This window comes from Hyaena hyaena, unplaced genomic scaffold (genome assembly GCF_003009895.1).
Source record: "Hyaena hyaena isolate Hyena2069 unplaced genomic scaffold, ASM300989v1 scaffold_127, whole genome shotgun sequence".
In the NCBI taxonomy this organism is placed as follows: domain Eukaryota; kingdom Metazoa; phylum Chordata; class Mammalia; order Carnivora; family Hyaenidae; genus Hyaena; species Hyaena hyaena.
The window spans coordinates 2,484,896-2,502,955 of record NW_024080758.1 but is presented as its reverse complement, the minus strand read 5'-3'; the positions used below and the strand labels follow the sequence as shown (position 1 = coordinate 2,502,955).

The 18,060-nt window shown below is 50.8% G+C and overlaps 1 protein-coding gene across 1 annotated transcript in view; it reads right to left on the bottom strand.

The window, feature by feature from the left end:
- Positions 1 to 18,060, bottom strand: part of KIF26B (kinesin family member 26B) — a 464,415-nt gene that overhangs the window by 83,001 nt on the left and 363,354 nt on the right. The window contains exon 6 of the mRNA XM_039237500.1: positions 2,602 to 2,808. Coding sequence (XP_039093431.1) covers positions 2,602 to 2,808 — 207 coding nt within the window. The remainder of the gene's footprint in view (positions 1 to 2,601; positions 2,809 to 18,060) is intronic.

Genomic DNA, 18,060 nt, shown 5'->3' with positions numbered 1-18,060 from the left:
CGACCCAGCGGAGGTCTGCCCCGGAGGGGGCAGCTGATGACTGCCGAGGCCACCAGGGGGCTAAGGAGGGTCCGCCAGGGCGGCGGGGAGCAAGGACTATTCCAATCATTGCCTTGCTGATGTCCTGAGAGACGGAGGGAAAGCCAAATTCATAACCACCCGGAGCCTCCCTGGTGCCTCTGAGAGCAGAGGCCCCGCGTCCACTCTACTGCTTTCCTGCCTCGGTGGCTCAAAGGGTGCCCACCCCCCGGGCGCTGAGGCCGACCATGACTGTCACGATGACAACATAACAGGAAAAGAGCTACGTTCATCGGATACTCAGCACGCTCTAGCTCTGTCCCGACCATCTCGTGTATTCCGGGCTCAATGAACCACAACGGTACATTGGGGGTCTGTCTGCAGCTTACAGATGAGGATGCTGGGGCCCAGAGAGGTGTGGCGACCCACCCAGGGACACACTGCCAGTAAACAGTGAGTAAAATGGCGGGAGGTCAAAGATGCAGGACCACACGGAGCAGGGCAGAGAGAGTAAGGAGGGGGGTTCAGGAGAGAGGTCTGCTCAGGAAAGGACTACAAACGAGACGCCGCATCTGTGAGCCTCAGTTTCCTCATGCAGCATGTGATCATAGCAATGCATCCCTCTTTTGCAGCACAGAAGTCTAGGAAGAGTCAAGTGGGTTAACAGGTATGAAACTTCCTGAAAACCACAAATTGAGCAGAGAAACACAATGCAAGAGAAGATTGCGGATTTTAACAAAAGGGAAGCATCCAGAAGCACGTGACTTGTTGTGTGGAGCACGTGAGCTCTGGAGCCCGGTGTGAAATGTAAGCAAATGTGAGCAATAAAAACGGCTCTTTTTCTGGAATAAATCTAAAACTCATTAACAGCCCACGCTTAACTTAGGGTCTGCTTCGGGATTCTTGCAAGTTGGGGAGAATCACTTTAGAAAAGTTTTAACTGTGTTAATTACAGTACGAGAAAGGCCCTTTATTAGACACGATGTCAGGTTTAGATTAGTGTGTCCATTGGGACTACTGAGCGCGTGCGCGCACGCGCGCACACACACACACACACACACACACACACACATACATAATCAAAAGGGAAACTATCAAACTTTTTTGTATTTTGTCTTTTCCTGGTAAAACTCTTTGGGGAAACCACCCCTCTAGCTCGTTAACGAATGGAGCTGAGAACACATGTTGGGTGTCCGTGGTATGATTCCAAAGCCCATGTGAGGATCCCTTTTCTACACTTGGGTGCAGCGTGGAGGAAACGAACGGGAGCTATGAGCATCCTTGTCTCCAGGCTCTGCTGCAGGCATCAGCCACCTGGAGGCACTCTGTCTCATATAAATCTTGGGGAGTGACTGCCGGAAACACATCTGGAAGATGCAGCTGTCTGATGCCAAAACCCGGGCAAAGCAGGTCACCAAACACCTATAACCTGGGTTATGCGCCTACTGGAAGATTCAGCTGCGCCAATTCACTGCAGATGAATTGCACCAGATGGTGCGACGGAATCTTCCAGTGGACATCTGTTCTTACTGGGATTGGCTCCAGGAGCTCAGGTCCAGGAATCTTGGCACTCTAGGCCCCCAAGGAGCTTCCAAATTCTACTCGGACCAGGATGGCCATAACACTCCACATTCCCCGTGTGTGTGTGTGCTTATGTGTGTGTGTGCACGCACACGTGCGTGTGCTCCCCTTGCACTGTGACTTTTCAGTCCCACCATTCAAGAGGTGAGGTCTCTTCCCAACCCTCAAATCTGAGCCAAAAGAAAGCAGCAGAAGTGATGTCATGTCGATTTTGAGGTGTGTGTACCTGGATCACGCCACCATCGTGAGTGCAAGCCCCAGAGAGCCTCCTGGCTGATGAGAAACAATGCGGATTCCAGATCAGCCTAAAGCCAGGCAGCCCCCAGACTTGGGATAAAGACACGAGAAATGGAAGAACACTCAGCCAGACCACAGATTAATAAGGAATAATAAATGCCTATTGTTCTAAGCCACTGAATCTTAGGGTGGTTTGTTATGTGGTACCAGCTTACTGATACGACAGCTAGCCTCTCTTCTTCCCTTCTACTCGGCTTCACCGATTCAGGACTGCACGTGAGCCTCCGTTTCCCTGCCCATTGCAGCAGTTCCTCACTAGGACTTGCCCCACTTAGGGCCCTAGAACTGCGCCTGATTCAAACCCAGCTCCTTGGCGCACCCAGGAGCCCAGACAGGCATGGCGTTCTTAGGGGACCACAGGCACCACCACCTTGACAAAGTCTCTCCTAAAATTTCCACTTCTGCCTCTACTCCCTGCTTCTGTAAGCCATCTGCCGACTGGCTCCCTCGTCCTTCCCCCTCCTTCTCTCCACGAGTGTTTTGTTGAAATCCTGGCACAGTGATCCTGCCCAAGGTCTGACACCGATCATTCAATGGGACCGAACTATCCAATGATGCTACAATGGGTTTCCAAGAGTTGTATGGCTGGAAGAACTGATGCGTCAGAATACTCTGGAAGATACCCTCCCAGCTCACAGGTCCTGGTGGATGGGGAAAGCTTCAACACTGCCTGAGCCTGGAGTGGGCAGAAGGGGTCACACCCACCTGAGAAGCATCTTGCGGAAACACGGCATCGAAGGCAAACATCTTAGGGGGAACTTGGTTGCCTCTCTTTTGGAAGACATTTTGACCTCCACACGTCAGGGGGTCATACAGGGTGATCTGCTTCTTCCGAGGGTCCACCTTCAGGAAAGAGCTGGACTCAGAGGTGTCACGAGCCAATGTGGAACAGATGCGAAGCATGACTTTCACCTGCAAGAAATAAAGGCAGGAAACGACATGCATGATACCGTTGGATACACTATGGTGTGACACCCTTTATGCAGTCTGGGGATGCACGCGTATGCCAGCACCACAGCAGGGAACCTGCTCATGATGCCACGGATTGTGACCTTCAGTGGATTATGGGAAAACTGATCTATTTATAACTACCAGGTGGGATGTTTTGGTATGTCCATTACCGTCTTACAGAAATGGCACATCGTGTTGTCTTCTTATTAATATAAATCGAAAACTAACTGTACATTAGTGGGCGGTCACATAGACGGAAAGGGAATCTGGATGGCCGAGGTTTGGGGGTTGGCATAATTCCCTTGAAGAGAACTCCTCACCGATCAATAAGCCACGGACATAAAAGTTAGCTCCGTAATTTACTCCTCGCCTCTGCTCATCAGGACCCATGGAGACAAAAACCCACAGTTATTAGTGTCATCATTAAAGGCTTGTGAAATGGCCTGTTTTTAATGGCCGGCATTTGAAATGTGTTCCAAGGAGCAATGGTGATAAGATTTGTTTGAAACATGTTATTTGGGATCCCATTAAACGACTGTGTAGAATGAAAAGCGCCTCTTGGTGGGAACCAGGAGCGGGTCCCTTTAACCCACCTCCCCTGCATAACTGACCACGGCCCAGACACGACCACCAGCCCACTCTACTCCCACGGCCCAGTAGAGCACTCGTGAAAATAAACTGCCTTCGCCTCAGAGCCCTAAGGTGAGCAGAAGTCAAGGGGAAGCCACACACACCTCTGGAGGCTCAAGTCCTGGGGACCGAGAGGGTGAGTGCTCCCTTACCAGCCTCTGTTACTGTGTTGTGAGTTCAGTCCAGAGGTGGCAAGGAGCCCCTGCTATATGCCAGGCACTAGGCTAGGCATCGGGGATGCAAAGGCTGCTGATACAGAGTGGCAGACAGATGGCCTTTGTAATACCATGTGGCAAATTCTGCCGCTCTGGACAGGGTTCTTTTGAAACCCATCTCTGTCTTCCTCATCTTCCTCATCAGATCCATTGGTGGGGCTGATGAAACGTCAGTCACATGGCTTCGGAGAGTGGGGTCGTACGTTTTTAAAGAAAAGATTTCAGATGAGTGGAAATGCTCTGAGGGTAATAACCTGCACTGCGCATAGTGGAGCGAGGGCACCCTCCTCCTGTGTACCTTCTCCTTGACCGTTGGGACATGGGAAGCAGCCTGCGATGTGCAAGGCTAAGGGCGTGGGCCTGGTCCATTGCCCCAGCGGTGCCCCGGCTGTGCTGGTTTCCATCCCTCCCAATAGCATTCAGGTGTGGATCTGGAGGCCCGGGGCCACCGTGGGAGGCACCTAGGGTTGGAAAGAGGCTGGCCTCTCAGGATTTACATCCTGGTTCTCCCAATGCATGGGGGATGGGGGGAGGGGTCATCATATAGCAATTCCTGACATTTCCTGGGGGTCTACTGTGTGCTAGGGCTGTGTTGTTACCCAAAGGGCATTATTTAGTCCAACAAGCCAATGCATGGGTACACTTGTCCAGACTTTATAGATGAGACAGCAGGTGTTCCAGAACTTGGCCCAAATCCCTGAAAATGCTCATGGTAAGGCTGGGCTCTGATCCCACCGCTGTCTGATGCCAAAGCGCATACTTTTTTCATCATGACAACTGTTGCCTCCCATACGTGGTCTGGCCTCTCGGAGCCTCAGTGTTCTCATCTGTGTAATGGGGATAATGTGGCCTCTCTCATGGGACCGTGTGAAGAATGAAAGTAATTGACCTGCAAGTAATCAGCACAGCAAGGGTGTGCGATTCCTGGTTCTCTCCTTCTCCCTCCTTCCCCCGAACTGTGACATCCTAGCCTTCTGTAATCACAATGCTAATGATAAGGTTTTGAACTCCTTGTCCCATGAATCACAAACGGGATGCCACGGGGATCCCTGGACACTGCGCCAGGGACCACGCACTGGTCCTCGCAGGCTCCTGTTAGTAACACACCGCGCTGCGCGTATGCGAGCAAGCACCCCATCGGCCTGCGTTCCGCCCTGGCAATTCTCTCGCTCGCTGTGAACACCTCCGCACTGACTTTGGTTCCGCTTGTCTGCAGAGCTGGGCCCCAGTCACACAGCAGGTGTGCTACAGGCGCATATCCAAACGGCCACTTTTGGTAGATGTCTGGGGCCCCTGGGCTTCCTGTAAGCAAATGCCCTGGCCTGGCCTCTGATCGCTGCAAGTCGAGGAGGATGCAAGTGCCGGGCACAACGGGTGGACTCACGTGGCCCGCTGCTTTTCGATTCTGCAATTTCGCATGCAATTTCTGGGTACCTGGAGGTGCTGCGCATACTAGGAGCTAAGCCAGGCAAGGGCCTGCATGGAGAAGTGGTGGCGAAGGGGCTGCGTTAGCGACTCAGCTGTCCTGGGGGCTGCTCCTGCGTGGCAGTGAAGTTCCAAGCCTCCATGTCCTTTTCTGCAGACAGGCGGGCGGTGCGGGCCGCTGGTCTGGCCCAAAGATACACCGTCCTATGAAGACCCACTGACTTCCAGGTGGGGGTGGGGAAAGGCCACCCTCATTCTTGCCTTTGCGTTCATTTAAATACATGAGTATTTTTTTCCTCCCCTTAAAGGAAGGAAATTAGGTCTTTCTGCTTGACTTCCTTTGTGCCGTTCTTCTGTCATTCTAGCACTTGACTTCCAGCTTAACCCTCTGTAATGAAAGCGCTTTGACGATACCTCTTGTGATGAAGATGGCCCCCCCGGACTTCTGGCCAGACGTCTTCATTTTTGTGGCAGATGCTGGTGGGTTCCTGGCAGTGCCTGCTTCAGCCCTTCCTGTCCCTGCTGCTCTGGGGTACAGAGAGGGTCCCTGCAGGTGAGAACATGCACAGCCTTCTCCCGGCTCTCAGGGCAGAGGGGACGATCCCTGCTTCCAGCCGCAAAGGCTGTACCGGTGGAATGAGATGCAGAAAGCTAGGGCGCAGTCTGAGTGGACACATTCCGATGATGGGAGATTGGCACTTCCTTGACCCACCCCAGCCCTCAGCGGTCAAGACCCCACTTTGCTTCGTTTATCTAATTGCTCAGTGGCTGGTGGGCCGGCTGTAGCTGTGGGCCACGGTCCCCTTTGCATCTTGCTTGACGGTCGTGACAGTACCTCTCCTTGGACGGCCTGAGGGACTCCAGGAGGATCCGTGAGGGACTCATGGTTAGAGGCATAACCCTGGGCTGTGCAGATGCGGCATCAAGGTAGAAGACGGATGCTCCTCGGGGTGGGCCCGGTGGACACTCACTGTCGCCACCGCACATGATCATGTGCACAGATGTTCGTGTCCATCTCTAGTCACGGAGAAGAGAACGCAGTGTGGACGTGGAGGGGGGTCCTCATCACCCGTCTCTCTGCCCAGAAGCTTCCCAGCTGGAGGCTTTCATCAGACTCCAGGGAAGGCTCTGGGCAAATGTGACCTTCAGAAGGCTCCCTCACCAACAGAGAAGACCAGTGAGGGTGTTGGTGTGGGTGTGGGTGGGGAGAGACCACCAGTCACCCTTCTCATGCACGAGCTGTGTTTCAACTCCGTCGTGGGTCCCCACAATGAAGGCCCCCAACAGACACACAGAAGTCAGTGACTGGTCCCTAGCCTGCGTCTTGGCCACGGCAAATGCTCTGTGGTTGTGTGTCAGTGAGGATACGTCGTTTCCCCTGCAAGGCCAGGGGCTGCAGAGTCAATTAACTGCTAACATCTTCTACTCCTTTTTACACCTTTATATTTTGAATCTCCTTACGCTGACGTCCAAGCCCACACTTTTTAAAAAACTTTTCTTATTTATTTTTGAGAGAGACAAAGCATGAGTGGGGGAGGGGCAGAGAGTGAGGAAGACACAGAATCCGAAGCAAGCTCCAGGCTCTGAGCTGTCAGCACAGAGCCCAACGTGGGGCTCAAACTCACGAACCACGAGAGCATGACCCGAGCCGAAGTCGGACGCTTAACTGACTGAGCCACCCAGGCGCTCCTAAATTTATTCTTATTTATTATTTTTGAGAGAGTGAGTGGGGGAGGAGCAGAGGATCTGCAGCAGGCTCCGTGCTGACAGCAGAGAGACCGACTGAGCCGCCCAGGCGCCCCCAGGTCTATTCCCAATCTCCTAAGTGTGTCTGGACAGGGTTCAAGGCAAATCAGAGGCCAGTGTGACAGGCTCATCGAAATCTGCCAACAAGAATAGTGAGAAAAGTGAACAAGTGAGATTGTGAGATTGTTCGGAGGGGAGTCTGGAGCCAAGGGGCCAGTCCGCCGAGACAGAGCGGCCAGGGAGCACTGGCCAGTCTATTCCGGGATTCTGCGTCTTTCCTGAAGCCAGTGCCTGCGATGGGGGTGCTGGACTGATCGTGACGAATGTGAGCCACAGCAACATGCATCGCCGCATCGTCCCAGGAGACCCTCTCCGCCTCAGAGGAGAGAAAGCCAGAGCGGTGCCCCCAGCCTGCCTGGTGGGAGTGGAGGCTGGATGGCCGTGGAGGCAGCACCGTGCTGGCCTCGCCGCACACCAGGCGCCTTTCCTGGCTCCACGTATTGTCAGAGGGGGTTCAGCTCTTGAGGGGAAAATGAGGGATGACAGAAGGGTCCATGGCATGGGATGAGTGAATCTCCTTTCTCACGGGTTCTGGGTACCAGGGGCACCAGAGCCAGGGGACCGGGTTCTGGTCCAAACATCACTACCACCCAGTGGCCATGTGACTTCAGGTGTGGACCCTGGTGTCCATACCCCTAAAGTGGAGACTTTGTACCACCCTCCACCCCCACCATGAAGGACAGCTGGGAAGCAACAAAGAAATAAAGGTAGAATATGGGGTGCCTGAACGGTTGACCGTTCAACTTCAGCTCAGGTCATGATCTCATGGTTTGTGACGTCGAGCCTCATGTCCGGCTCTGTGCTAACAATTTAGAGCCTGGGGCCTGCTTCGGATTCTGTGTCTCCCTCCCTCTCTGCCTCTTCCCTGCTCGTGCTCTGTCGCTCTCTCTCAATGATAAACCTTAAAAAATTTTTTAAAGAAATAAAGGCAGAATATAAAGCAGCATACACATGTAAAATATGAGAGAGAGAGAGAGAGAGAGAGAGGAAGGAAGGAAGGGGAAGGAAGAAAGTTCCTCAAAGAAGGAAGGAAGGAAAAAGAAAGGGAGAAAGAAAAAAAGAAAGGAAGAAAGAAAATAGGAAGGAAGGAAAGAAGGAAGGAAGGAAAAAGGTACAGTCTTCAAATCAACTAGTGTCAAATGGACTTTTCCACACCAAATGAGTGATATCAGAAGCCTTTCTACCAGCCTTAATTTTTTTTAAGTTTATTTATTTATTTTGAGAGAGAGAAAGAAAGAAGGAGGAAAGAAAGAGGGAGAGACAGAATCCCAAGCAGAATCCACACCATCAGTGCAGAGCCCAATGCGGGGCTCAAACTCACAAACTGTGAGATCATGACCTGAGCTGAGCTCGAGAGTTGAACTCAACCGACTGTGCCACCAAGGTGCCCCACCAGCCTTAGTTTTAAAACTTAAAACTTGAAGGAAAAATTCTTGAATGAGCATGCCCACACACACTGACATGAGAGACGAAATCAAATGCCTTTCCTCCCTCACCGCAGCAAATTAACCTGAAGACTGCATGGTCTGCTACTATCTTTTGCAAAGGTGCATAATCCCTGTTGACTTTGATCCGCACTTCTAAAATCTGGATGTGCTGTTTCCCTGATCTGACTCCTTTCTTTCCTGCCTTGATCAGATGTTCTTGATGTGCTCATGCTGTCTGCTTATGGTGCATTAGTCCCTTCCAGAAGATTCTCCAGACATTCTAAGAGAGACGATTGGAGGGTGAGAGCCGTAAACCGTGGGTCCCCGGTATGTATTCTCAGCATAATTGCTTTTCTGATCTACCACGAAATTCAGCAACCCTCCACATCCTTCCGTGCTTAGGACATTCTGACAGATCTATTGTAAAAGATTTCTAAAACACACCACAAGGGATTAAAGGTGTAACTTTCCAGCTGTTATTTAAAGAGCACTCTCCACTTTATAACCTAAGATTCTAGTGTTAACCCACTGCTGACTTGCCGACTCCCGTATATAGGACTTTCCTTTCCCCCTTTGATTTACCCAATGTGCCTGCTTGACCTGATAGCGTCGTAAATAACCCTGATCCCCGGAGGGATGGGGGGTGAGAGGGCTGTGCTCCCTAAGTTTACAGAGAGAGCCTTTAAACATAACTGAGTGTTCCATCAAAACACAGTTATCTTTACAGAATCATAGGTCCATGAATCACAGAAACCACAGTACAGTTGTTACTTATGGATCAAGACTAAATGGAACTGAATTGCTTCGCATCAAACCACAACAGTAATCCCAATGGCTCCAGTCAAGGGTCATGGGGCAACCCCCCAGGAAAGGCCCAGAGGAACAGGATCTGGTGCCGAGTTTGGGGGGTAGGAGGGCAGATACCAGGAGGCTGAGTGCTCCCCTCGCCTGTTCTGGGGGAGTATCTACTCTGTGTTGACAAAATCAATCACTTCATCACTCACTCATCACCAGCCATCTGTGCCACGGCCATAACTTCTTTACAAATTTTATTAAAAAAAATTTTTTTTAATATGTATTCATTTTTGAGAGGCAGAAAGGCTGCAAGTGGGAGGGGGCAGAGAGAGAGGGAGACACAGAATTAGAAGCAGGTTCCAGGCTCTGAGCTGTCAGCACAGAGCCCGACGCGGGGCTCGAACTTGCCACGGGATCATGACCTGAGCTGAAGTCTGATATTCAACTGACGGAGCCACCCAGGCGCCCCTTAAAAGTTTTAATAAAGTTTATTTTGAGCGAGAGAGAGAATGAGAGAACATGAGCAGGGGAGAGACAGAGACGGGGCGGGGGAGAGAATCCCAAGCAGGTTCCACACAGCATGGACCCAACATGGGGCTCGAACCCACACACCATGAGATCACAACCCGAGCCGAAACTAAGAGTCAGACGCTTAACCGACTGAGCCACCAGGCGCCCCAAATTTTCTATTTGCAGAGGATCTTCTCATCCTTATTTCCATTTGATTCCCCACAACAGCTTTATTAAGGAAATGTTAATATACTCATTTTTACCACCATCCTTACTTTAAGGCCAAGGAGACCGAGGTGCTGGGTACTTAAGTGACCTGCCCAAAGCCAGCTGCCTGCTGGCAAAGGTGAAAGAAAGAGCAGTGGCCCCAATCCACTGCCTGCAGCGAGCATCCTGGGTCGGATGGAGCCAGAGAAGCCGGTCCCTTCCCCCAAAGCCAGCAGGGCCTGAACCTGTTCATGGGGGGCTGGGCCAGAGCTGGACCACCTTGAAGACAGGGTACCATCTCCGCACTGGGTGGCTGGCTTCTCGGGGTGCCAGTGGGTGAGCTCGTGGGGTGCTAGACAGCACAGAATGAGCAGTCATGCCATCGGAGAAGGGAGATTTACATTAGTAAAAGCCACTCTGGGGAAGGTGACAAGTGGTGGCACCAGGAAGCCAAGCGAGAGGGAGCATGTGCAGGACCAGAGAACGGAGCCCTGTAATGAGATGTAGTCGTTGAGGAAGTGCATCGGGGAGGGTGGCGAGGGAAGCTCCCCGAAGCTCCTGTCTAGTGCGTCTGTCTGTCAGCCTCAGCCCGAAAGCCCGGCAGGGAGGGAGGGAGCCGCAGCCTTGGGGGCGGGGGCGGGGGGGGGTGCAGCCAGGGAAGGGCTGCTGGGGCCAGGCAGCCTCTGGGAGCCGGTCCCTGGCGCCAATTAGCAGGCCGGGAAAAGCTGGCCGGGCTGGGGGGGTGGAGACAGGCGTGTTTCGGGGACAGGAATTCTGACAGCAGCCTGCACACAAGAGGCCCCAATCTCTTAGCTCATCGTATCAGGGAACCCATTTCAAAGGCATGAGCGGGTTTCAAAATGCGTCCTGAAACAGTCCTTCTCAGGTCCAAAGTGAAGTGGGATGGGGGTCCTCAGGCGTCCCTGGATGAGCAGCTCCAAGGTTAAGGGCACTCGCTGTCTGCGTGTCCTCCCTAGGACATGTGGAGTGCGGTCTGGAGGCTGGGAGCACATGCCTCGCCCACAGGCTGCCTGGGTTCGAGCTCTGGCTGCACCGTGTACTGCTGTGTACCTGTGCACAAGTGGCTTAACTGTGTACCGCTGTGTACCTGTGCACAAGTGGCTTAACCTCCCGTGGGCCGCGTCCCAAAGCCCGTCCCGACGACAGAGCCTTCCTGGAGGGGTTGTGGCAATTGTAAAAGGAGCAAATACCAGTAGCACCACTTGTAACTGTGCTGCAGCATGAGGGTTCAATACATACTAGGCAGGTATTCTTTTTTAATTTTTTCTGTAATGTTTATTTATTTTTGAGAGAGAGAGAGAGAGACAGAGCATGAGTGGAGAAGGGGCAGAGAGAGACGGAGGCACAGAATCCGAAGCAGCTCCAGGCTCTGAGTTGTCAGCACAGAGCCTGATGCGAGGCTCAAATTCAAGAACCGTGAGATCATGACCTGAGCCGAAGTCGGACGCTCAACAGAGCCACCCAGGCGCCCCATACTAGCTATTTTTGCCTTATAATTATTATATAGTCTTATGTGGCATCCTATTAATATGATAAAAATTAAGTATTTTTAGTGTTTGTTTATTTTGGGAGAGAGAGAGTACGCACTCACTTGCGAGTGTGAATGGGGGAGGGGCAGAGAGAGAGGGAGACCGAGAATCCCAAGCAGCCTCCTCACCGTCAGCACAGAGCCCCGCACAGGGCTCAAACTCAGGAAGCGTGAGATCATGACTGGAGCTGAAATCAACAGTTGGGCATTCAACTGAATGAGCCACCCAGGTGCCCCTAAAATTTTCGTATTTTAAAAATTTATCATATACATGTATTTATCAAAAATACATGTTGAGGGTATTGAGTCTACTGGAAACTTTGAAGTCTGACAGATGCCAGCCCTTACTAGCTGTGTGACCATGAACGTTTTATTTTTAAAGTTTATTTATTTTGAGAGCGAGCATGTGTGAGCTTGCGCAGGAGAGGGAAAGAAAGAAAGAAAGGGAGAGAGAGAATCCCAAGCAGGCTCTGCACTGATGCAGGGCTCGAACTTACAAACCATGGGATCATGACCTAAGCTGAGATCACAAGGCGGATGCTTAACCAACTGAGCCACCCAGGGACGGAGCCCCTGAACATATTATTTTCACATGGCTTTCTAATCAGCAAAATGGGGATAATAATTTCTACATAAACGATATACATGATTATTAGGCAAACAGTCGTGCTAAGCACTTGGCACAAAGCAAATCTTCATAACAATCACCATCACGTCGAACCCACGGGCATGGCGGCCTGTGAGAGCGCATGCCCTCGGGGACCTAACACAAGGTCACTCCTCTCCCAGCAATCCCTTCAACTGCCCTTGACCCAGGGGTTCAGGAGACCAAAAACCTTTCTGGTTCATGCCACACGAGAGCCTGGGGAGACAAAGGATGGCACCCAGGCCAACTTCCCCAGGGCTCACCAATTCTTACAGACCCAAGGTTAAGCTCTAGACTTCCGATTCCCAGGCTCTGTTTCTTTGGCCTGGATTTTGGCAAATCCTGGGTTAAATGACAACTGGAGAATTTTCCAAATCCTGGGTAGGAAACCTATTGTGGGTAGTTTGTGGTTACTGTGGTTATTTTACCTTTTGAAATACACCATCCCAGAGACAAAATGGCACGGAAGGACCTTCCGAGAAAGCAGCAGTGGGCACCCCTTACGTTAGAATTCTTTCAGACGCACACAGCCTGGCGTTTGGCACTTATTGTTAATAAGGGTCCATTTACCGCTAAAGCTCACCCGTGTGTGACGACCGAAGAGCTAAATAGTAGATCTGTCGTTAAATAGCGAATGCTCAGGAAATACCACATCTGCTGATGCAGACTCCGTCTGTCGCCAGAGAGGGGCTGTCTGGCTTTGAGAACAGCAGGGCCAAGGGAGAGTTACATTTCTTTTTCTGCAGCTCACTGTATTATAAATATGAAAAATGCAGCTTGCTAGGCGTCTGACACTTGACGTCATGTCTGGACCTCACTTCGTGTTCTCTGCGGCCTGAGAATTTCACTATCCACAGCTTCCGGTCTAGGTAAGTCACACCCAGAACTCTGAGAATAAGTCAAGGGAGCCAGTCTTGTGACCATCTAGAAATACCAGCTACTGGATACCCCACAGAATTCGGGAAAGCGCCGTAATAAACCATCTACTATCTAAAACGTAAAGACAGGAGCCACCATCATCTAATAATTAGGTATTTACCTTTCTGGTAGTCATCTCTGAAGTCCGTTTTCTATGTGAAACAATCACGTTGGGGTTCTCTGAGCATGTCCGTCTCACACGGGATGATCTTGCTCCTGGAAGGACCACGCCTGAACCTCTTGGGCGCCATAGTTAGTCTGGGTTCTCGGTGCTTCCGGGGACAGAGGTCAGGGAAGCCAGGACAGAAAGAACCCCCTCCACTCAGCATTAAGACTTCTCCAGCCTCTAGGCTGCTTGCCTTGGGGTGGTAGAGAAGGCGTCCTTCTCAGGGCACACAGGGAAGGTGGGTTTGGAGCGAGGTGGGGAGTCCTTCCTTAAAAGAGCCATGATATGCAAACCCCCAAACTGGGCTCTTATCCAGTCTGGAACCCCGTAGCCTCAGTTTCAGGCAAGAGGAGAATTAGGTACATGTCCCAGTGAGAAAGGACATCTGAGGAACTTTGGGGTCAAGTGGTTGAAACCTGGGACAGACTTAGCTAAAATTAAGGAAGTTAGGTAAATTCACGTGCATCGAAGGCTGACAGGTACTGAGGGGATCGTCGCACTGAGCCCTACATTCTCACGACCCCCACACACTAAAGAAGGGGAGGAGAGGGTGTAGGAGCAGAAGGACACTGAGCCAGTCCCAAGTCCCTGCACCCTCAGTAGGTCTTAGAGATTCTCAGTAAGAAAGAGTAGGAGAGGTCACTAACACTGGCGCTAGCCACAGTCACTCCCAATTCTGTCTGTCCGTTTCTCCTTAGAAGTGTATCCGTGCTGCGCCACTAAACATGTGTAAACACACACTGTTCCCATGGCTCGGGGGGGGGGGGGGGGGGGACACAGGGGACAGCCTGGTCTCCCTGTAATGCAAAAGCGAGATGCTGGCATTTCCATTTCAGATTACTTCATTTTCAAGTTGCAGGCTTGGAACAGAAGCAACTGTACCCGGCTCAGCTCCAACGAGCCCCAGGCTTGCGGATGCCACCTTGCTGGGAGGGCAACGGCATGGCACAGACCTGGACAGCCCCGGCGGGAGGTGGATGACGCGCTGGAGAGAACAGGGGGTGAGGGCCAGCCGGGGGTAAATGTGCAAGAGAAACTCCTGCCCCCTCTGGCCAGGGGTGAGCCACTGACCGCTTGGAGTTCCTCTCCCCGCCCTGCTGCTTGGCAGAGAAGCCCTGACCAGTGACAAGACCCGAGTTCAAAGCAGAATGGGAAATTCTAATATTAGGATTATTGGGAGGACGTGTATTCTCTTTATTTTCATCGTAAAATGTGGGTGAAACGTGGGTGTACAGGGGCACCTGGGTGGCTCAGTCAGTTGAGTGTCTGACTGCAGCTCAGGTCATGATCTCACAGTTAGTGAGTTCGAGCCCCGCATCAGGCTCTGTGCTTCCAGACCAGAGCCTGCTTCAGATCCTCTGTCTCCCTCTCTCTCTCTCTGCCCCTCCCCTACCTGTGCTCTCTCAAAAATCAATAAGCATTAAAAAAAACAGAATGTGAGTGTAGAGAATGAGATGGAGGTCAAGGAGGGTCGCGTGTAAATGCGGTATTTACCTAACCGCATTCTCCTCCAGCGTGCATATGGCAGGGATGGAAGAGAAGAGCCCAACAAATTCAAGTAGGCACCTGTCTTCCAACAAATGACTAGAAAGCAGGGGCTGGGGAGGGGGTCTGGGAGGGCAGCATGCGTCCCTGAGGGGCCAGCCATGGGGGTGGGGGGGCGCTTTGGCATGAAAGGCACCTGACCAAGAAGGTTGTATCTGATACGTTGTATCTGAAGGAAAGGCCAGAAGCCTTTATCGTGCACTGGGATGGGTGTGAGCTAGAAGAACTACCTTTGTGTTGGTCCCACAAAGACCCTCCCCAGGGCCTTTTGTGTTGTTCAGAGCCCGCTTCCCTCCAAGACCAGGATGTGGAGGGAGGCTCCGGAATGGGCGCGGCCACCGGCTGTATCACATCGTGGTGTCCCTGTCAGAGAGCTCTGGTCCTGGGACCTGGGTGACTCAGGGCTGCTTCACCCCACCTTCAGGAGAACCTACAATGGGCTGCTTCACCCCGCCTTCCGGAGAACCTACAACGGCCCTTTTCATATTCAGGAAGAGCCTGAGTCACTGTCCCCTAATCAGACCCAGGTGTACAGTCTATCTTGTTTGGACTCAGACTCTCAGAAGCTTACCCACCAGACACAGACTCTTCAGAGGAAGGCCAGGGGATCCCCCACACTCCTGGCCACCCCCAAACCAGCCTGGTATATAAACATCCAGCTTGGAAAACAATGCCTCCATTAACTGATTCCTTCATTCCTTCAGCATCTGCTGAATAAGGACATCGTAACGTGGGCCAGGCGCCATCCAGGGCTCTGCTGTCACAAAGAGCTTAAACACCAGTGTGCTTATGGTAACAGGTGCAGTAGGTACAGAAGAGCTCTGTACGGGGGTGCCTGGGGGGCTCAGTCAGTTAAGTGACGGACTCTTGATCTCAGCTAAGGTCTCAATCTCAGGGTGATGAGTTCAAGCCCCATGTTGGGCTCCCCACTGGGAATAGAGCCTACTTAAAAAAGAAATTATAATTCTCTCCTTAAGAAAAAAGTTTAAGTGAAGGACTAAGAAGTCCATCTTTTTAAAAGGTACAACTCACTGGGGCGCCTGGGTGGCTCAGTCAGTTGAGCGTCCGACTTTGGCTCAAGTCATGATCTCATGGTTCGTGGGTTCGAGCCCCGTGTCAGGCTCTGTGCTGACAGCTTGGAGGAGCCTGGAGCCTGCTTCAGATTCTGTGTCTCCCTCTCTCTCTGCCCCTCCCCCACTCATGCTCTGACTCTGTCATTCAAAAATTAATAAACATTAAAAAAATTTTTTTTAATAAAACAGATGGATACCAGTGTGTGGATAGACTTCCTGTCCAGTCTAGAAAGTCTGCACTTACCCTGGACAATAGGGAGCCACTGCAGAGTAGAGAATGGGAAGGACTGGGAGGCTCCCCCCACCCACCCCGCTCAGCAGCAAAGCTCCAGGGACCACAATTTCTCCATCTGAAAACACCACTGACATTCTTTATTGGGGCTGTTAAGGGAGAAAATGCCCGTGCAACTTGCACTTTTATAGCACAACCTTTTAAAATGTGCTGACGATTTGTTCACTGAGTCGGGGGAGGGGAGTTGCTGGGTGAGGACCCGCGACCGGGCAGTTAGGAGTCGGCCGTGTGCATGTGCACTCAGTGCTGGCAGCAGCCATGAGGTCTGACAAGGAGAATAATGAATTCGGCCACCACCAAATAAATATTTATTAAAATGCCAATGAGCAAGGCACTCGCTTTACCTAGGGAGGCAAAGCATGCCAAAACACTTGCATTCAAGGGGAGGGCCAAAGATGTGCTTGAGGACTCTCAGGAAGACAGAATACTGTTGTAGTGTATGTAAACCCACAGGGTGCAGACCGCTCTGTGCTAGCCACAGGAGACTGTGCTGGTGGGAGCTGGAGGGCTGCCTGGTGGAGGCAGAACCACAACACTGGTCTCTCTTGTCCCCAGGATCACGTATTATCTCACCCACTGGACACTTTTCTTTCCTGTGTCTGGTTCACACTCCTAATTAGTGACTGTGTTCCTTCCTTCCTTCCTTCCTATCTTCTTTTTAAGGTTATTATTTTACTTTGAAAGAGACAGTGCAAGGGAGTGGCAGAGAGAGAGAAAGAGAGAAACCCAACCAAGCTCTGCACCATCGGCACAGAGCCCAATGCAAAGCTCAAACCCACAGACTACGAGAACATGACCTGAGCCAGAAGTCAGACGCTTAACCAACGGGGCCCCCCTCCCCTGGGTGCTTGTAACGTGCTCCTGCTGATTTTGCTACTGTGGGCATCACGCTGGCAGAGCCACTGTTCAGTAGGTATGTTGGCTCCGTCTTCATGGAACTTTCCGCCCAACTCCCTCAGGAGTCCAAAACATAACAGATGTGGATGTTACATGCTGGGGAAATGACAGTCTTATTAATTTTAAAGATTCTGGGAGCTAAAGAAGGAGCATTTTGGCGCTGTCAAAACAGAAGTGGCTTCTGACTCTCCATTCCATTGTCTACTCGACAAGAATGGAAAATTCTTGAGCTCTTAAGTGAAATAAGTGTCGACCTTAGGAAGGATCTCCGGGACAAAGAAGTCTTCTGAAAGTAGCCCCGATCTCAGGTCTATATTTACTGGGTTCTGCAGCTCTGACCTGCCCTCGCTGCTTTTGTTACCAGTGTGGAGCATAAGCTTACAACAACAGAATCCAAACCAACCTTTCCTATAGGTTCTCTTCAGTTTCTCTTTCTTCGAAGAAATGATTATTGAGGGTCTTATGAAATTATACTTCTTAGGAAACCAACACGAGAGGAACTCAACAGCTGTTGTTAAGACCTCAGCTCCTCCCAGGGAAGGCCGTCCCAGCTCTCCCACAGTCCATAGGGGAGTGTGTGCGTGAGCGCAAATGTGCTTGAGAATAACACTGAACACCTTCACTTGCAATTTCTAGAATCAATAAGCCTTTACGGTTTTGAGTGGGACGGTCAATATTTATTTGACATGGAAAATAGTTACTAAAATTAAAAAATGTAGGGTCATCTCACCAAAGACCTTCTGCTTCTAGGTCACAGTTCATCCAGAGTGATGTCTGAATCTGATGGAAGTGTTTCAGAATAAACCAGTCACTGAAAACACGGAACACTCACCGAGTGGGGCGGAAGAAATGCTAATTTTGCTTTGTTGGGTCGGTGATAGGTAACCTTCTGACCAGTTTGTTTTTCCAACTTTGACGTATTAAATTTTTTTTTTTTTTTGTGTTTTATTTTTATTTTGTTTTTTTTTTATTTATTAGTATATTTTTTTTTTTTTTTATTTTTTTTTTTTTTTTTTCATTTTTTTATGTGTTTTTTTTTTTTATTTTTAGTGCTCTTTTTTTTTTCTTTTTGTTTGTTTTTTTTTTATTAATTTTTTTTTTTTTTAATTAAT